The 21,543-nt window shown below is 34.4% G+C and overlaps 3 protein-coding genes across 15 annotated transcripts in view; 2 read left to right on the top strand and 1 right to left on the bottom strand.

Moving 5' to 3' along the window:
- LOC111004116 (ras GTPase-activating protein raskol) overlaps nt 1–9,788 on the top strand; it is a 117,112-nt gene extending 107,324 nt beyond the window's left edge. For all 13 annotated transcript variants that reach the window (XM_022275028.2, XM_022274977.2, XM_022274994.2 and 10 more), the window contains 12 exons: nt 254–397; nt 825–970; nt 1,401–1,640; nt 2,481–2,680; nt 3,135–3,343; nt 3,648–3,760; nt 3,952–4,118; nt 4,435–4,665; nt 5,340–5,437; nt 5,734–7,702; nt 7,901–8,016; nt 8,356–9,788. In XM_022275028.2, coding sequence (XP_022130720.2) covers nt 254–397; nt 825–970; nt 1,401–1,640; nt 2,481–2,680; nt 3,135–3,343; nt 3,648–3,760; nt 3,952–4,118; nt 4,435–4,665; nt 5,340–5,437; nt 5,734–7,702; nt 7,901–8,016; nt 8,356–8,590 — 3,868 coding nt within the window. In that variant the 3' untranslated portion in view covers nt 8,591–9,788. The remainder of the gene's footprint in view (nt 1–253; nt 398–824; nt 971–1,400; nt 1,641–2,480; nt 2,681–3,134; nt 3,344–3,647; nt 3,761–3,951; nt 4,119–4,434; nt 4,666–5,339; nt 5,438–5,733; nt 7,703–7,900; nt 8,017–8,355) is intronic.
- Nucleotides 9,789–9,955: 167 nt separating this feature from the next.
- Nucleotides 9,956–12,153, bottom strand: LOC111004398. The gene has a single exon (XM_022275420.2). The coding sequence runs from the start codon at nt 12,057–12,059 to the stop codon at nt 10,008–10,010; it is 2,052 nt and encodes a 683-aa protein (XP_022131112.2). The 5' UTR covers nt 12,060–12,153; the 3' UTR covers nt 9,956–10,007.
- An 8,190-nt stretch (nt 12,154–20,343) lies between these two features.
- LOC111004472 (hormone receptor 4) overlaps nt 20,344–21,543 on the top strand; it is a 66,919-nt gene continuing 65,719 nt past the window's right edge. Inside the window, exons 1-2 of the mRNA XM_045630484.1 lie at nt 20,344–20,520; nt 21,129–21,215. The gene's annotated coding sequence lies outside the window, so the exon portion shown is untranslated. The remainder of the gene's footprint in view (nt 20,521–21,128; nt 21,216–21,543) is intronic.

Genomic DNA, 21,543 nt, shown 5'->3' with positions numbered 1-21,543 from the left:
AACCAAAAAAGTTACTTATTTTGAGTACCCTGCCTAAACTATTAAAGATAGAACCATAAAATGTTCTAAGTAACTGTAGATCTTATAAATACCTACAAAAAAGTCCGCGACACACTATACCTATCTATGTCGAGTGAGGCACAATAACCATAAATGATATACATGGCAAAACGACGTTTGTTATATATATTTATGCTTAGGGCCTAATTCAACATTTCACTAGTAACTTATGAATGTAATGGAAATGTTTCAGTTTACGACAAGCAGCTCGTCCAGACGAGATTCGGACGAGGCGGTGTGAAAGAACAGTGAAATTGTGGCTGCTAGAGGCTAAAGCTATCCCACCTAAGAAGCGGTACTATTGTGAAATTTTACTGGATGATACTTTATATGCAAGGTTTGTCAAATTTAATAGTAAATGTGTTTTAAAGAGATAATTTATTATATTAACTTATAACATCTGAGTATACATTATACATAGAAGTGAAATGAGATTTTATTGTTCTAATTATTGTATTTTTCAAGTAAATATAAATCGCTGTTGTCTTATAATATATCAATGTTCAATGATACTTTTCACAAGGTCAGATCACACTATCAGGTATCTTGATTGTGCATCCATTGTGTATTTATCGAAATGGTATATTTTTTTTTAATATTTACTATAATACTGATAGAAGTTAAGAAATATACCTCATATTTACTTCCTTAGTGGTTACAATAAGTACAAAATAAAAAAGCGTTTATAAGACTTATAATCTTTTACATTTGATGACACAGGAGACGTGGTAGTTCATTTCTGACATTAACTTTGTTAATTTCAGGTCTTCCTCAAAATTAAAATCAGAGCTGTGTTTTTGGGGTGAAGTGTACGAGTTTAGCGCGTTACCAGCCGTACGGGCGATACACGTTAACGTATACCGAGAACCCGAGCGACGCTCTCGCAAGCGGGACAAACATGCACTTGTTGGTGGGTATTTATTTATTTATTAAGTCTGCAACATACATATTACGAAATCTATTGATAATTTTATAAAATCTTCTATCTAATATATAATGACAATATATGTTCATAAGTTTTGCAAAAAAAGGAATAAAAAAAATACAATTAAAACCATCTACAAGATAAGACAAATACACAATAAAATAAAATTACCGAGAATTTTTGGTACTTAAAGCAGAAAAAAATACATGAGCAAAACAGCGAATTAGGTTCGAGAAAGGTACCTAACAATGCTTTCTCTAAAACCGATCAGCCCACTATCGAATATATCCAGCTCCGGATAAGCTGTGTTCAATCCGTTAAAAAAATAAAGGATTTTAGCACAACTTACTGCTTAAAGTTATACTACTTTACTTAACTTTAATATCCAAATTAATAAAACCTTAATTTTTTCCAGGCACAGTACGAATACCAGTTGACGACGTATCATCTCGTTACCTCAATGAGCGATGGTACCCAGTGAGTGAAGGCGATAAGCCTCAATCCCCCGGGCGGACACCTGCGCCTATACCCGCTTTACGTATAAAATGCCGTTACCAGTGTGTAGATGTACTGCCGTTGGACTGTTATGCACGCTTCTTGGATTACCTTAAGAGGAATTATAGGCGACTATGCGAGTACCTTGAGCCTGTTATTGGTGAGTTGATTTTGACAATTTTATACTAATTTAAATGATTCTGAATTAAATGAAGGGCAACCTTTAACACACTGAACTTATATTATTTTGAAATATATGTAGTTTTATCGAAATAAGCATAGTTTTTTTAATTCAGTCTAAGACGGTATAGGACGAATAAAAGATGTTAATAATATTCTGATTATTCAGTCCGAATGACTATATTTATTCGTTCTTAACGTTTTTAATTTAAGCAATATTTGGAAGAAAAATATAAATAAATATAATAATTTCTAAACGTATTCTACCATTTATTATGGGGTACATATTTTGGCAGATTACGTAAACAACACAATGGAATTATGACATGGTCAACTAGCCGGAAAACTTGTCATTAACTATTGTCTCAGAATTTCATTGTTGTGGCGGGGACAAAATAATTTTGTTTATCAAGGTTCGACACAATAATTACAAAAAATATATTCTACATCTGAAGCAAATACTGCGACTATTTTTAAAACTTTGTGTTAAAAGAAATGTCTTTGTGCCTAATGATTTTTTATACATATACGATTGTCACGACATTATGGTTTCGAACTCCTAGACAATTCTTCCCGCTCTACATAAAAAAGCTTAGAATAAATAAGTGCTATATTCGGTATTTAGAATTTTTAGAAAAAATCAATTGTTATTTATATGATATCAATCAATCGCAGCTAACTTTACCATTGCATTGTCATACTTCATGTCATTGACATTGAAAAAATTATGATTATTGTTTAAAAAGGTTTTTGCAGTTAGATATGGGTTAATTGGTTACCTAGTTATTAATATAATACTCAATCAGTCAATCTCCTTCAGGTGTAAAAGCGAAAGAAGACATCGGTTGTGCCCTTGTTCTTTGTATGGCTGGAGCTGGCTTGGCGCCAAGATATTTAGCTGATGTTGTTGCGTTAGATGTCCGGAGGACAGGAGACCACTCACTGACATTCAGGGGTAATTCCCTTGCTACCAAGAGCATGGAAGCTTACTTGAAGCTCGTGGGCGATCAGTACTTACAGGTGATTAAAGTACATTAATCGTACAAACAAAAATACTTTTAATTATATTATTTAAGGCGTCAGAGCATGATTTATTTTCTACATTAAATCTTGCTCTGACAAAGAGTGTGGCCTATAGGTACAATAAATATGGCTTATGAGTAATCTTATATTGATTTTTCTACAATACTAGTGAATAACTTAAACTAAGGTTCTATTCTGTTCTTATGTTTTGACACTATGTTCGTGTGGCTGAGTATGATTTGATTGCAAATGACTGTATTCAAACATTTTTTTCATATTACAGCATACAAGTTACTCTTGTTATATAAAAAATTAAAATAGTATTTATAAAAGCAATTTAGTTATTAATTAAAACACAATAAAGTAAGTTTATTTACCGTTACAAAATCCCTTGTGATAAGGAATTAATTTAAATGAACATGATAATAAATGCATGTTATTAACCTTTCAGGACACACTAGGCGAAGCAGTGTGCACGGCAGCGGGTCCCAGTGCGGTAGACTGCGAAGTAGACCCTCAAAGGGCGGGCAGCAACGCAGCCCTAAGAAGACAGCAATCGGCGCTAAGGGACACAGTCACGTTGGCCTGGCGAGCTATCGCAGACTCTGCACCACGCTTTCCACCTCCATTGCGGGACTGCTTCGCCACATTTAGAGAGAGGTGCGAGTTAGTTGCGTAGTGGTTAACGCACATGAGTCGTGATTGACGTAATATCGAATGACGTTTCATTTCCGGTGAAAGAATTATTGGTGAAACTTTTACAAACACCTTTAAATAATATAAATAGTATATAGAAAAAGTATTTTGTTTGTTAGTTAAAATTAGAACCAATAATCAATTGTTCTTGAATTAATTTGGGTATTTTAAAATGTTATTAATTTTTGTTAGGTGCCTTTTATGTACCGGAACTGCACGATTTCAAAAATTGTTTTCTGTTTTTAAGTGTATTTTTTTTTAATTTCAGGCTAATTGCGATGGGCAGAGAAGATATATCAGACAATCTCATCAGTGCATCTATATTTTTAAGATTTTTGTGCCCGGCCATACTGTCTCCCAGTCTTTTTGGAATTACTCATGGTTAGTCTAATTAAAAGAATAAAAATTAAAATTATAAACCTTTACAAGGTATACTTGCGATTGCATAAAATAATCATATCAATGGCCTACTCCAAAAAAGTAGACATAGACAAATATAAGAAATAAACAGGTCTTTAATAATAAACAAAACAATAATAATTAGAATAATATAAATTGTTGTTCAAATTTAGAATACCCGAACGAGCGTGCGGCACGCAACCTGACGTTGGTCGCAAAAACTCTGCAGACCCTCGCGAATTTCACTCGGTTCCAGGGAAAGGAAGCTTTTATGGAGTTCCTCAATGATTTCTTAGAACAAGAGGCGCCCAATATGAAGGCGTTCTTGAGAGCTATATCTGTAAGTATTTTTTTATAGTTAAAACAGTTCTTTGACTACATAAAATACAGTACATACATACAAACTACTATTTTTATTTTTGTCTTTGATGTATGCCACTCACAAATTCATAACATTACCATTACCAACATTATGTTCTATGGCTTTCTCTATCGATACCAATTTATCAAATAAGTGTAGTAATTTTTATATAACAAACGTAATCAAAAACTTTATATACATATTTATATAGATCGGATATACGTACGGTATAATTTTACCATAAATTCGTTTTTATTTTATCGATTAAGTATACGCGAATACTATATTTTTATAGACTCGACCTCAAGAACAACAAAATCAGCAGCAACAACAACAGCTGCAACAACATCAACCTCAAGACAGTAAACGGAACTCGTCAACATCACAAGGGTCTGGGTGTGAGAATATAGCGTCAGTAGAAGCTGATCCTGAATGGGCGCCCCATGTTGATCTTGGAAAGCAGTTGGCGACGCTACATGGGTTGCTGGTTGATAGCCTACCTAAATTACCAACTGGGAGAACACAGGTATGTAACCCGCCTAAAACTACGTTTTAGTTTTCAAATTCTTTGTCGTAAACTTATTTCCAAAAAATTAAGTTTTACTATTTTATCCACTGGATTAAAAAAACTATTTATATGTTATTATATAACTTATAATCTCCTTCTTTAAATGTTCTTCATTACTGGAGGTTGCATTGGTGTTGCATATCTTGCTCCATTCCCCCTGACTAATTTGCAATAAAAATAGTATTTAAGACAGATAATCCTTTTTGACTGTCAAACCGTCATGCTTTCATGTTAAATTATAAAAAATCCGGGCACTTGACTGCTGGGTTTATCTTTAGTTTTTAAATTTATGTTAATAAGTTAAAATGCGTTTTAACTATTCATGATAATTATTAATATTTCTAACTTGATACTTAAATCATATTTTTAAGTAAAACCATTATGATTAATTGTTATCATCGTTTAAACACCCTTCTGAACTCTCAATACTGCCTATACATCATTATTTTTTCGGATTTCTTGAATCTTAACTTAGAATATATATTTACTTCGGTAAATTCTCAAACATTAATTAAGTCCATTCTAAGGCATTTCCTAGGCTTTACGATATTTTGAGTTATTCAAATGAAGTTTTGCTTCTGTTCTCGAATTCAATTATTGTTGTATATATGTATAATTTGTGCCCTTTCCAGGAGCTTGACCCACTGAATGACATATTGGATGAGCTCAGCAAGAAGTTGGCGAACAACGACATTGGACCAACGACCCAAGTGGCTGATAATATCTTTAGGTGAGAATATCTAGTAAATAATAAAGTACTATGCAGCATTTGTAAGAAAATTAAAACGATTTTGGGATCCACATTACCAAACATACGAACTAGCACGCAATAAACCCGTTTTTACTTTGGTTTAGGTGAAATTATCGAGATTATATTTATATTTCATTAAAAAAATATTTTTATTAGAAATGCGAAATATTTTAAAAATATAAGTTAGTGTATATTTAGAAGAATTTAGTTCTTGTAAGCTTCTTAGTTTAATGGAAATTTCGTCTTGTGCTAATTAATTAACATTATATTTTCAGGTTCAATGATCCCACTTGCAATACTCCAACGAAACAGAGCACCGAGACCGTTGTATCAAATGGTCCACTTAACAACTTTGCACACAGTTCCCCAATTATGAATAAAAATGGCGTTCAGTTCAATATAAGTCCATCGAAATCGAACGCGGAAGAATCAAAGTACAAAGGATCTTTTGTAACTGTCACCAAATCGCCCAGTTTTAATCTACGATCGGCCACACTACCACGAAATGGTTACGGTTCAAGCCCTAACCAAAACGTAAATCCTGACAGATACAGTTCCCAATATAACAACCAGGAACATTGCGTTAATCTAAAAGTGGTACAAATCGGCTTCGGCTCAGACCAGTTCCCCAAAGGCATCAGCAACGGCTTAAACGAAAGTTTAGAAAGACGGTATCAAGACAGATACAAGCCAAACAATTTCAACCAACAGCATTACAACTCTAATTATAGTACGGAACGATCACCGAGTGGCGACAGCATCAATCATAATTATTGCGCTAATGAGATGCAGAATATTATGAAAGAGACAGCAACACTAGACGAGTTATCAGACCTTCTGAAGTATGCGGACGATTCTGATATTGTCGACGAAAAAGTTATGAACAAGAAAAATATAGCACAATCCAAATCTAATAATAATATTGTCAACGGAAGCAAACATTCTTATACGAATAACGGTTCTAACGTGTCTATCAGTGGTTTGTCAAATGTCGCCAGCTCCGGTTACCAAAGCATCGCAACGTACAGTCAAAGCTCCAGTCCCATCGAAAACACCACACATCACCATCAGCCCTATGAAAACGGCGGTCAGCCGTTGAGCCGGTTTTCGCAGATAAACTACCAAAAACAGAGAGATAAACAGTATTACGATAGTAAGAACGAGAAGTTCTACCCAAAGAGCCCAGTGCAGCAAAAAATTGAGTATGACATCCAAAAATATGGGATACAGAATTTCACCACGGCTGATAATGTACAAAATAGTAAAAATTCAAGTTCAAAAGTAGCTCCATTAGTGTTCACTAACCCCGTCTACAATATGGAGGACAACCGACAGTCACAGGAAACCAAAAAAAGTGAGAACAGAAACTCCAAGCGATGTCCATGTGGCTCATCCAGTTCATCGATCGATGAGGAGGGCTTGAGCACCGACAACGCGGAGACTAACTCTGAAGAGGGTTCTACCAACTTCATCGACGATGGTAGAAACTTTGACCAACAGAATCGCAACAATACCCACCGAAAACTCGCCAGAGATAATTGTAATTTTGAAGACGTCTATCAGAGGAGCAACCACAGCAACTCGCCCAGGATAAGGGACGACGAATCGTCCAGCAATTCGCCGAGTCTGCGCAAAAGTAAGACGCGAATGCCCAGAACAAACCCTATGCTCTCTTACTCCACAAATCAAAACCAGAATCTGAAGCACTTCGGTCAGCGAGGCGAGTCCCTCTACGAAAGCAAGCCTCATCATATTTCCACAGACTCTGGTTATCCCATGAGCCGTTCAGATTCGAACGTCGAAGAAGTTAATAAAGAAATGTATCGTTTGCAAATATCGCGAAGCCAAAAAGCGTTGTACAACATGGAGGCGAAGAATTCGCCTGAAAAGTTTGCGAATGACAATTCAGTTCAAGAGACGAACTATCCCTTGGATAGAGCGTATTCAGGGGCAAAGTTGTCAGGTAGCAGGTTAAATGAAGATATGGAGAGGCAGGAATATTATGGCATAAGAGAAATACGGGAGTCGCCGTCTCGAGTGTTCAGCCGGGAGTCTCACTCCAGCGAGGCAAGTGAGAGGGTTCCAGTGCGGAGTGAGAGGGAACTGCCCGTTAGGGACAAGCTTCAACGGCGGCTCAGCTTGGAGTCAGCGAGGGAATTAACAGATAGTTCAGATGAGTTGGATGACACCTTGTATAGCACAACAGGTCGGAGACGCAGCAAACATCACAGGACTATCGAACAGGTGAGCATACCACCCTTCTCATATACACAATATAAGCTATTAGATGTTATGTATTGTTTTTATAACTCTTACGTCTTTCATTCACAGATCAATTATTTGAACTTAGCCTCTAAAATGTTTAATATCGTATGTCATATTATGGTGGATTTTATTGGAAATTGTTAACATATAAAAGTAAATGAATACTTTTTTTTTCAGTATGAACGTGAAATCGAGAGATTGAAATGTTCCGTTGAGCTGTTACGAGGTCGATTAGGCCCCACAGAGTCTGGACAGGAACACACGGATGCCAAGATGAAGGCAATTATATCCAGGTACCTCTACCTTTACATTATATTCGGGAAATGGAACATGGTTCGTCTGTGAGAATATTTTATGAAAACAAAAAACATTTTGAAAGTTGCAGTCTACTATATTTGTACTAGTTTTTTATATTAAAAGTGAGGTGATAAATAAATCTTTTTGGCAATATTCCGAAGGTTATTTTTTCTATGAATTTTAATGGATCGGATACTAATACTTAAATATCAAAATAATATGGTCTGCTGCGACTTAGAATACTTAACAATATAAGGGCATTATTACCAAGATTTAATTTGTTGCCTCATATAAGTATTATATAATAAATAAATAAAACTAATCTGCAATTATAGATTAATCTGCGTAGAAGAAGAACTAAGAAGGGAACAGCGCAAAATGGCGGCCGCACTATCTCACAAACAGAGGGTAATAGAGGCGCAGGAGCATCGAATAGCCGCACTAGACGAGGCCAACACACGCCTTTTGTCGGCGTTAGTACATTTACAACAGAGGGCGCCACACACACCCACACACAACACACACAATAACTCACACTCACCGCACTCACACCAAGAACTTCAAATATAATCTTATATAGTACACCGTATTTTGCATTTTCAAAAGTAAATTTTTCATCTGTAAATTTAATTTCGAATAGAATTTATTTATATTTTTTCTCGTACATTTAGTATACGTATAATATTGAAATACTTCAAAGCTTTTGACCTCTTTCGCTATCGATAAGTACATATATTTGTTAATTATCAGTAGTCATTATAATGTTAGTGCTTCATTAAGTATAAAATTAACAAATAAATAAAATGGTTTTATGATACAAATTTAATCGATAGTTTACCTAAGATGGTAAGAGAGGTCGCTACTTCGTTTAGGGCATTTTCAAAGATTCACATGACTTTCCCTTTTAGCGATTGGTAGATTCTAAAATATGCACAAATGAACGAACAAACTTATTTAAATGCATTTCTAATTATGTTGTATTGAATATTGTTATATTTAAAAAATCTTTAATCACAATTGTTTTGCCATTTTTGTTTTGTTACATTAGTTTTAATGAGTTATGCTTTAATTCAATTTCGTTTATCAGTATTCTGTATAATTCTGGTTTCAAGTGACATTTCTATAATGATACCAAAGACAATGAATCCCTAAGGCTATGTACGCACTGACGGGGGCTTCCCTATTAAATACTGGTATAATCTCTCATTAATCTTCCATGGTGCCACTTCAAGGTTCTATGATTAAGTGGCAATGTCTTGCATTATCATAACTACGGATAGTTTTTATAATAAAATATATACTATATATTTGTATTTCTAAATAAAATTTAAGTGACAGATACTTTATTTAGCTATCCTATACCCCCAAATAAAATAGGCAATAAGTCATTCTGTCACCATGCTTTAGTTTTTATGCCTCCCGTCAGTATATACGTAATCTAACTAGAGTGAAGTGGGTATACTGCGATTCTCTAGATTTAATGTGTTATAGATTTTATAAGACTTGTATTATAAGTATGAATAATGTAGTCGGTATTGGATAGAAGAGAAATATTTTTAATACCTATGAGTATTATGTGTGTATTAGACAGGAAAAATAAATTTCACATTTTGGAAATGTATTAAATTATATAGAACCGTTTGGATTTGCAATCGATAGAAACAACTTGGTTGTTCCATAATTATTTTTAAGCCATATTTTTTTTGTAAATATACCTATATAGGTATATAATTATATCTTTACTTATCACATTAAATTATGAATTATATATATATTTTTTTAATTTTCCACTCCACTAATGATAAATTATTATTCTAAACTTATGTAGGTCATTGTTTTAAGTTCAATTTATTAAGTATGGAAAGACTGCATATACGGAAAACAGTTTATTGGACAAATTATAAAAATTTGTAATTGACACAATTTTCATCTGTTACTATAAAAGCTTGCAAAGAGAGAGAGAGAGAACTACTTCTACACTAAATTTTCACTCCTCTGGTTCGATTCCGGCTGGCAAACATATGTATCGCTTTCTAGCCAAGTTGAATTTACGTTCTATCGCCTCTTTAGAACTGTACGGGTGCATTAACTGCAAATCTTCTATCCGACTGAACAAATACGAAAAGAATATTTCACGGAATTTTTTGTCAGGAAACTGTGCTTGGTTCATCGTTGGCCAAAGCATATTATTAACATTAGCCAGTGATCTGAACAGTTGTAACTTGTACCTTTGAGTAAACTTACGGAACTTATCATTCAATGCCTGTTTGTGTACCCATGTCGTGTGCCCTGCGTATAATGGATCTCTAGGTGTGTCAACATGGCCGAAACCCTTTGCTGCTAATGATAAAAACATCTGCCAATAAATTGAACTCTGACGCAAATATTCCTTCTTGTCTGCTGCTGTGTGTGGACCGAAGATTCTATAGCGCATCCATTCTTTTAACTCTGGAACGAGATGAATATCAGGCAATCTGGCCGCTATATTGATTTTTCTCATTTGCCGCAGTGCACACCGTAAATAATCTTCAGGTTTAGGACTCTGTCCTAAACATGTGGCTGAAGATCTCTTGGTTTTCTTCTTCTTCTTTTCTTTCTTTTCTATAGTGTTAGGATCGGGAACACACAAAGCGCTGTCAGTTTCCCAAATTCGTTTAAATTCTTTCTCGACATGAAGACGTTTCTCGTCTAAGTCATAAATTGTTTCATAATTAAATTTATAAGGTGCGTGACGCGTGGATTTTTGGAAAAATGGTAATTCTTCTGGAGGGAATACTCCTTCATTACCGTAGTCGAAGTGATGACCGCAATGACATTTAGTACTTTTGACATAATCCATAGCTACTGATTGCCATTTATGAAGACATTCGCATGGCAGAGACTTCGGCGGTGGTGGCCATCCTCTAATGCCGCTGTTAATGTTAATACATTCTCCTCCGATATAACGATAACCACCATGTATAAGTTCACCCATAGCAGGTAATATTGTGACGTTTGCTAGCACGAACACCGGTTTCCCATTTATTTGGTGCACTCCAGTGATCATGTATTGAGAATTCCATATACCGGTACTAGGTGCGTTAACTTTCTTTCTGCCACGACCACGTTTTGGTCTACTCATACTAATACCGTAGGTTTTCTTTACTTCAGTCACACTGAACTTTGATCCCCCACGTGTCTTGTGATGTCGACTCGTTCGTGTTACTGTTTTCATTGTCACTGCGGTTATAGATGAGTGTGGTTCAATATTCATTACTCCTGCCATTCTATCACAACAAGCACGTGGAATTTTCTTCTTTCGAGGCGGTGGTGGAGGAGGAGGTGGAGGTGGTTTCAATATCGGAGGTTCTTCCTCATACGGCTCATTCAAATCTTCTAAATTGGGAAGAGGTTTCGGCTTAAAAGGTTTCCTTTTTGGTGGCGAGTAAAGGACTGCAATCATATCTTGCAAGTATGGCGATTTCAGTTCAGGTTTTGATTTAGGTTTTGGCTTCTGTTTACTTTTCTTCTTTTCAGGATCCGCTTGAAAACGTTTCTTTAGTAATTCTAAGAGACTGTTTAGCCCTAAGTAAAGTATGGCCGAAAGCATTAGTCTTGCATTAAGGGTATATGATAGCTGCTTGCCGTCAATAGGATGTCCATAGGTCACGTAAAAAAGTTGAGCTAGCGTTTCTTTCGGATCCTTACGACCAAGGTAAAGACAATTCATGAGATCGCCTTCGTTTGGCCGTGGATAAAGGCCTAAACGTCTCATCACGTCGGCACTGCGAACTGGCTTTCCTTCGAGAAGATCTTGATAGATGGAAAATTCTAGAGAATCTAAAGCCTCTCTTTGGGGTACGCTTAAAGCTTGGTACCACCTGGGACCGATCAGGTCTCTAATGATCTTTAAGACTTTCTTGTCCCTCCGTTTGCGCAATTCTTTCAACTCTTGCATAAAGACTTGCCGTTCGTTTGTTTGTTTGGCGTAGACCACTTGAAGTCGCCGCTGTGCGCGCTCCTCATAGCTTGTTTCGGGTCCATGATCCCCGGCAACCATCTTGATTAAAAATTATTTATATCAAAAGAAATAACTACAATTTTGAAAAAAATCTTTAATCACAATACATCATTTGTATAGTGGATAAAAAAGAATAAAAAATGACAATTTATTGTTTTTTAATTATGTGGAAATAGTCTGATGCAAAGAGGTTAATATAATTTTAAGCAAATAATACGATTCAAATAATAATTTGCTATCAACCAATTTAATTAAACCAACCACTTGAGGTTATTGAAATTACGTAATTTTTAAACATACACCAAATTAGTGGTCCAAATAAGTGGTTTGTTCAGAGGTGTAAGCGTAAAGAAATCGTTGCTGTCATAGGATTGTAGCGCCACCTCTTGTCGAATAGTCATACCATTAGCTAAATGTTTAATTGGCTATTCTATTAAAGGTTGTTTTTTATAGAACAGGGGGCAGACAGGCAGGAGGCTTACCTGATTTTAATTGACCCATGGACACTCTCAATGCCATAGCGCTCGCGTGTGCGTTTCCGGCCTTTGATAAATTACTACTTTTTTAAAACTATTATGTGAGGTATTCTTAATATCAACAAATATTTATCTTACTTAATAAATATTACTTACAAACAATTTAACGTGAGTTTTATCAATTAGTTCGTCTTTTGGTCACTGTTAAGTAGAGAGGCGCCTTCATCGCCATGTCGCCTCGTATCCCGAAAACTAAGATCGCATTACATTTATGAAAAATACATCCTATATCGTCACCGTTTCCATAAATCACGACAAAATTAACATGTAACGGTGTGATAAGACGAAACAATTTGTTAGTCATGCGAGGGTCTGACGCGCGGGGATCAGCTGGTCGGAACTCGGCCGGTCCACGACCCCAGGAGGTGAACGACATTCGGTAACTCATTCATACGCGAATTCATCTCAATATTTAAGTCCTATATCCGGAAAACATCACTCATACAAGGATGGCTGGGGATGTCGCGAAATGGTAATAGGATCTTAACATATAAGAAATTCTTATTGTCATTCAACTTTACATCTGCATCCGTGCCGTAGCTTGGTAATCGTATAACATGGATTGTTGTCCTGTTACTAAGCAGTTTATGTTCTATAAATCCGATTCTTTTATTTATTTATTTCGTTATCCTACAGCTAACATAAATTATATATAATTACAAACAAATACACTGAAAATATAGCCAAAGATGGAATACGTAATATATTTTACTACAAAAATATTTACAAAAGGGAATTGAAATAATTGTGATTTCATTTATTTAACTAAGCTAATTTGTGATGTGCAGTGTGATGGTGTACAAGTGTGGGTATGTATGGTTAATTTTTTCCCTGAAAAACCTGGATAATTGTTTAACCTTTTCTGATTTGAGATAACATGTATAGCTAATATTGCAGACTCCATCTACATAAGCTAACCTATTCGAAATATTTATAAGTAACAGAGTTTAAGGGCTATGATACGAAGGCGACATCTGCATATATATATATTATGTATATAGCTAAAAGAAGCTTCGTATTAAAAGGATTCGTGTAGATATATTTTATTGCAATATATCTCATTATGTAATTTTTTTTTACGGTACTGAATTTATGATACGCATGCAAAATAAATAATTGTAATACTTCATTATAAAGTCTTTAGTCATAAAGGCATTGACCCTACTTTCTTGCATTTATAGATAGTATCTAGCATATTGCCTAGGCAGGGCTGGTAACTGCGCTAGCGACGTTCACTTTCCACGTGTCAGGAAGTGTCTAAAGGCACTTTCACTCCATTCAAGAGATCTCGTTCCGCCAATGCTATTCTTTACAATAACTTGGAATAGGTACGTATTTCATTGCCTTTCGTATTTCATTATTTTATGAATGATTCGCTAATGGGCTTTACATACCATACTACAAAAAGGGTTTTTTTTAATTTTTGGTGATAACTGGTTAATGTTTTGTATAGCCTTAATTCATAAGGCTAATAAGTAACGTAACATTAAAAAATATGGTTTAAAAACGCACCACGGAAGACGACGTAAGTCATCCAAGTTTGTATTTTTTTATTGCATAATTATACAAACGTTTATAAATGAGAATACGATCAATCGATTCGGTTCACTGCTTTTTTCAGTATTTACAGGCATCATTTCGACAGAGGGTTCATTGACCGAGCTCTTATCTGTGTGAAGAATGTGTGCATGTGTGTATGTTGCGCTTGCGTCTATTCTGTACGTATTTACATGCACTCGTAAGTGCACGTTATTATGCAACACACGGGGCGGATAAGTGTATTATCGTATATCAAAAATGTTTATTTATAAAGTTTAACCTCTTGTTTGAATTAAGTAGCCTCTTAAGCCGATTTTAAATATCTGAAAGGAAATGTGTAACATGACTAAATACCATGTATAGCAGTGAGTTATAAGGAATAAATATAGTACTCCAATGCATGGATGTCGTCATAGAAAATTAATAGTACAAGTATTAATCGTTCCAATATACTAAATTATGATACCATTTTTGTGGCTTTATTGATAACATAATGCGTATTGCTACTAATATAATATTAGTTATAGTTTGGACGGGAAATAATGCCATAACCGTGGATCTAAGACCCTCATACCTAATTACAAACCAAAGATGATGAATATGACTAAAAAAATAGAGAATATAAAGTATTTACCCAATGAAGTATTTTCGAACCGATTCGAATTAGAGTCTTTTAATAAAAGAGCGTACTAATACTAAGTCTTAACCAGCAACGCACTTGCCATCATTCTGGCAATTTAAGTGTCTATGGGCGGCGGTATCACTTAAATTCAGGTGAGCTTCCGGCTTGTTTTCCTCCGAATATATGAAAAAATATAACGATACTTCAAACATTAATCATTTCCTCCGAGTAATATTACAGTATTCACCTCGACATATCTTTTGTAACTGGGTTTAATATATATGTAAGGGTCTGAAATTTACTTGACCTTTTCTCATTTAAATCGTTAAAGCCGCGGATAAATTCGTATGGCATGGAACAGGTGGTTCTTTTCATCCGAAAGGATCAAATGCTTCACGGAAATTAAAAAAAAAAACAAAAGCCTAAAATTCTCCATTGACAAATAGTTGTAGGGAGGCGATGCCCAAATATTGGGTGAACAACCTCTTAATGCTTAGCGGAGACATTTTATTTTTATCCAAACATATCTGTTTGCCCCTGATGAGGTTTAAACATAGTTAAATGAATTTAAGAGATGCTCATTAATATTATTAACAGTTTTGCACACTTACAGTTAAACCATAAGAAGGCGGCAGCAAAATCAACAGCCTTAGAAGAACCCGATGCGTTTTTGTTCACCTGATATTAAGGAGCAGAAAATCTAGTTAACTTCCTTTCTGATGTACTTAGAACTTAACAAATTGTGTGTAGTGCGTGTATATTTTAAGTAGTCGCTGATGTATGTTATTGGTACTAAATAGGTGGAGATAAATAGTACAGCAAAGGTTAGATTCGATTACGGTATTAACGATGCTGAATGGTATTCTCAACGAAGTGCAAGCAGCAAGCAAGCAGTGCAAGCTTAGGAAATGACAATAAGTGATTGTTAAAATATCATTAAGAATGAAGTTGCTGGTGCAATGTCAGACATAATAGGGATAACTATGACATGAGCGTTAACTAATCATATGTTAAATCATAAATGATTGGCAAATTTATTGAAGTCATATAAATATTATATTAAAATGCTAAAAATAAGTGTTAGATACATAGGATTCTATACCTATTTAAGTATTGTAGAATTATTTGCTTTATTTTTGTTGAATTGTTGATGATATCCTTTTTTTTTAAAAAGAGTACCGAGAGTTTTTTACGCCGGCTTTTTCTCTGATGAGTAGGGATGCCAACAGGCTCGAATTTAATGACGTGGAATAAGTGATACCATTATGATCCTATGTGATTCCAAATTTCCTGAATTACTCCAGGTGTCCACGAGTAATAATCAGGAAACATGTATAACAATAATAAAAATTATGAATCGCATCTGTTGAATAAATATTTATACATATTCTCACATGTTTAAATAATTTAATATTTAGGATACACAATATAAAAAATAATACCAAATTTACACATTTGTTTTTTTTACTGCCCTGCACTTCAAATTAATCACTATCCAGAAATGTATAAATAAATGAGTATTCCCATTTATATTGCTATATTATTGTATAGCGATATTCTTTTGATTTCTTTTCACCAGACGCCGTGAAAAGATGTTTCTTGCAACGCCATTCTTAAACTTTCAACGCTTCAAATAATATTTATATTATTCGTCACTGAAAAAGCGCTAAAATATTTTGCAATATTTTAGCGGGCGATGATCTCGATATCTTTTATTTTTGTTAGTGTTAAGTTAGATAACGAACGATAATAACCTTCTTATATGAATATTGCATGTAAAATGTCCTCTTAAAATACAACACACCCAACACGTTTTAGTTTGTATAAAAGCTTTTGAATATTATTAGATATATTGAAATAAAGCCACCATTGTACAAATTTATTTTTATTTCAGTCAATAATCTTAGACCAATATACGTACAAATAATCATACATAAAACGTTTTCATTATGAGTCACCATTATGAATTGCCACTCTAATCACTATCATTATTTGGAATTATTTAGAAGGCCCCTCAACGTAATTGTGGTTTCCTTTTGGAGCAGGCACGCGTTTTGCCTACATAGTTGACTATTTTACCAAGCACATAACATGTCTGTCACACAGAAATTAAACCAAATTTAATTGCTGATGAGCCTATGTAAAAATGTAAGATCTTCATGTCACGCTTTTTAACATCGATAGCGGTATTGACAGTATTATTATCAGTCTAATTATGGCAGGGCAACGACTGAGTCAAGGGTACGTTCACTCGGTCCCAAGTTCAAAGGTCATGGAGGTCATGAAAATGCTGAAATTCGGCAGTGGCCGTGAACCTTACGATCGATCGCAGACTATTTATGACTTGGCTAATGCTTCCTGTCTCGTCAAAGATGTCTACGCCAGACGAATCGTCAATTCTATTTGGACTTACTCGGTAAGTAATGTTACCTTTGTAATCTAATAATTATCGCCGTTCACATACACAGTTAAGTAAAATGAGATACCTAACTATAAAAACTGCATATAAAGAATATTTTGTTGTAAAACTAATGCAGATATACTTCTTCTCTGGGGTGCCATTATCATGACCTCTATTCCACCTCGTTGTATTAAATTCGCGAGATTACACGGCACAGCAAGATAGAAGTTCTATATCTGAAGAGAACCACGTTACGGATAATTAATTTAGTTTATCTTGGGATTTAAAATTGCATTGACGCGACGTGACTGCAATATAAAAACAATGGTTGTGATTTTTTTAAATCACGTTATTATTACGCACTCATGATATTTGTGATTCTCGGTCACCCATTATATGGTATAATTCCTAGATTTAATTGTGGCTTTTCAATTTATAGATTCAACATAAAACAAAACCTTTACCGCTTTATGGTGACAATAAATGATTTCTTTTCCGTTTCCTACATTGCAGTTTGCGGTTGTGTGAGTGAGAAAGCGTATGTGTTCGTGCAGGATCGCGTTACAGCTGAAACAGGGGGCGCCTGCCGAAAACTGAGTTCGACGACCCGGTCAGGAGCACGGCCATGTAGCGCGCCTGACACTTCTTAATCTTTTGTCTGTCTATAATACATCCTAATGGACAGGGTAATTTGATGTTGATAAATCCATGCATCTAGTAATATTTTATCGTAAACTCACAGTGTTCAAGTCTTTGGGCTGTGTCAGTTCAAAGGAATTTTTAAATATAACAAAAACTGGAGATAAAAAAATACACACAAACATTATACATTTATTAGTAATACAATTTCTTAGCATTTCAAAACACCACAAAGTAGTATATTACTTCTAAATATTACCGTAAGTTTCTTTAACGTTATTTTAAAACAATGTTTTTTATTATAAGAATAATTTGTGTATAAACAATAATAAATCATAAAATTCTAAAACCTATAATTCTTTAGACGATACGTAGACATACAGTCGGCGGCTCAAGGTCTTATCAAAGTATCAATAGCGTTCCAGTCACGCACACAGCTCGGTGATATATTTGGTGACATTGAACCGAGTCCATTGCCAACGACCTCACTCCTCGGGGAAGCTCCGCGGTTTGCGTAATCGTTGTGTACGCACACACACATGCGCGACCAGTCAATACAAACTGTAAAAAGGTTTTAGCATTTACTCTTTATACCTTAAAGGAAATTGGGGCTGGCATAAAGGATAGCCTTGAGCGTCTTAAGTACCTTGAATATAACTTATTAGTATGTATTTACTCAAAATTTAAAACGCATATCCGTCGTCATTCGATACATTTAGTAAAGTTTTCGACGTATAATTTTGTACTATATTTTATCACGGGTTAACTGTTTTGGTTTGATAAAAAGTTTGTTTAACTTTTTTTAAACCAAAATCCGCCCAACATAGTGATTTAGAAATTGAAATATATACATAATATCCAATAAGTACGAGAAATAATGTAGAGCATTTCGTATTTAAAGTCCTTGCATTTTATTATATATATATAATACATTTAAAAGTAGTTTCAAAGAGTTAAGGAGCAGTAACAAGTTAGCAACCATGATATCGTACGTACGATCCCTGGCTGTTTACGTACAGATTTTAAACTTCTATACTTAAAAGATATAAGTAGGCACGGATAGAGGATAACTTGCCGAAATAATTTGAGCACGCACGTAATAGACAAATTTATGTGTGTTCTATTAAAAATAATAATAATAAAACTTGTGTCTACATGGTTTTGTGTATTGTGTATTTCGGTATTCCCGATGAAGAACTCAATATGAGAAAATATGTATGATGTGTATCAAATTAATTTTTCCTAAGCTACAGCAATACAATGAAGTAATCTTTGTTGTTTTCTTGTTATTTTTTTAAGTTTGCAAAATTATACATTATACATAAAAATATATTATATAGGTTTTTTTAAAGAAAGACAAATCTACATGTTGTTACTGTTCTTAATTTTTTGGTTGTTTATATACAAACAAAAACTATTGTTTGAACGTCTAATATAAATATTATAACCCTAACATGAGAAGTTTTAAAAATAATCGTCCATTAATACTATATTTAGTCACATCCGGAAAAAGTATATTCTAGTCACTATATTCTATCTACGCTGATGCCGGCTTAATATATAAGAGCAAAGCTCTCATTGACGTGTTCGTCGAGAGGCCTCGGTCAACGTTTATATGTACAGACAAAGAGCATCGTCTTTAATTACTTTCTTTGCAAATAGACAGCATTATATTATAGTGTCTTCGCTATCGTCTCATACTCCAAACTTAAATACGTTTATTCGTTGTATAAAAGGCAAAATATCATAACGTTTATTATCCGTCCCGATTGGCGGATCGGACCACCCCTGCAACTTGAGGAAACAAATATCTTGTTAGTATGTTTAAATGTATATTTTATTTATTTACACTTCATTGCAAGAAATACAGTATAATGAACATTATAAGGAGGGCAACGGGCGGCTTTTGTTTCGAGAGATCTCGTCCAGCCAACTCCTATATACCTACTGTTAGGAAAAAAATATATTTAAAGGACAAGAAGTGCAAAACTATATAAAATATTACTTAGACATAAGAATGGAAAATAGAAAGCAATTATAACACGTATAGTGATTGAAAAAGGGCAAATATAAAAGGACACATGAATCGCCATAATTTCAGTTAGTTTAATTAGTACAATAGTAAGGGGTCCGATGGGGAATGTACCAAAAAATAATTGGTACATTGTATATGATTATCAAGGCTTGAAATATTTTTTTCTTAAGTTGGCTTTTTAGACCGTTTTCATTTGAACATTCTCACACGAACGATATGCCATTAAATTACACGTATTTATAAACATTTACATTCGATGCATTGTCTTTATGAAGTTCAAAGACATTGTATTTTACAGGGATCAACAAGATTCTAATTCCGCAAAATGTTATCCGGAAAACTTTGGAGCAAATCTCCTTAAAAATAGTTTTAACGTGGGATGCATTTCTAAATTGCTCTCAGACCCACAAGATCAAAGATTAAGAATAGGGAAAAGGAAAAACGATAGCACATGTGATTCGCGTGATTGGGGGTCCAATCCTGGCGGAAGGGTCCCGTAGGAGTCAGGCGGGGCGGCGCGAAGTGGGCCGGTCAGTCACCGTTCTGCCGTTGCGTTGTGCGCTCGTCAGTGCTACGTTCGTCGCTTGGAGCGTATGTTTATGTACTTTTCATAATTTCCGCGGATACCAGTGGATTGTGAACGTTTATGTGTAAAGTGAGTGACTTGTTGTGGATTTTTAAGGATTTTCATGGTGATGCTGGTTGCTGCTGCTGTATAAAACGTAGAGGTGGTTATTTAATTGCAAATTTACGTGACATTTGGTGCTTACAAAATAGTATAAGCTAGCTAATATATTTTTAATGGAGGAAATTCAATAAATTAAAATTTATACAGTGATTGCATAGTTACGTTTTAAATAAAATTTATATTTATTAGTAAGATTTGTAATATTTATTTAAAAATTCACTTATATATGGAGACGTATGGTAGACCTACTCTTCTATAGGAATTTATAGAATATGTCTGAAACACCTGTTAATTTAGATATGTGAAAATAACGATATTCAAAATTTCACTTGTAATACGCGTCCTAGATTTAGTGGAAAAACGTAATTAGCATTTTGTAGAAGAACTTTTCATTAGCATTCACAAGTGATAGTTTTAAATAGAAGATTTTTTTTTACATTTTGTAATGTAAAATCAATACACCGGTACAGATTTCGTGCTGGTACATTCGCTCCTAAACGGCTACTACTATGAACTTTAAATGTAACATGTGGTGTTATATAATTATTACATATTTTTGAATATAGTCCATACATTAACAAGGTTGGGAATATATAACCCAACTGTAAAGGCTTATGTTAGGTTTCTTATAATCTGTATTTCCCGCAGGTTCCCATCCGCCTTATCTTCAATCCCCTCTTGCAGAGATGAAGGAAAAAGGCTGAACGGATACAAGTATCGACTAAATATAAAAATGTAAGTACAATTATTAAGATAACCAAGGTGGATGAAGGAGGAAAAAATATGTTAATACACACACAATTACTTGAATTTAAGTGAAATATTCACTTTGTTATATGTACATTAAAGATAAAAAATACAACTTAGTTCTATATTAATCATGTGATTTATAGTATGAAATTTACTTTTACTAAATCTATTACTGAGATAGATTGTCTATTTTTTTGTAATAAAGGCTTGGGGACTTTAAATTTTACGAAGCGCTCCGTCAAACTGCTCACAAAATTATAATTAGGTTTGCTTAGTCATAGCTAGATTTTTCTCGTCTAAAATAAATCTGTCT

Source organism: Pieris rapae, chromosome 12 (genome assembly GCF_905147795.1).
Source record: "Pieris rapae chromosome 12, ilPieRapa1.1, whole genome shotgun sequence".
Lineage (NCBI taxonomy): Eukaryota > Metazoa > Arthropoda > Insecta > Lepidoptera > Pieridae > Pieris > Pieris rapae.
Note: the sequence above shows the minus strand (reverse complement) of the source record. Positions and strands in the feature narration are given on the sequence as shown.

Coding starts and splice junctions, on each gene's coding strand:
- LOC111004398 (XM_022275420.2), bottom strand. CDS start 12,059: ATGGTTGCCGGGGATCATGGACCCGAAACAAGCTATGAGGAGCGCGCA.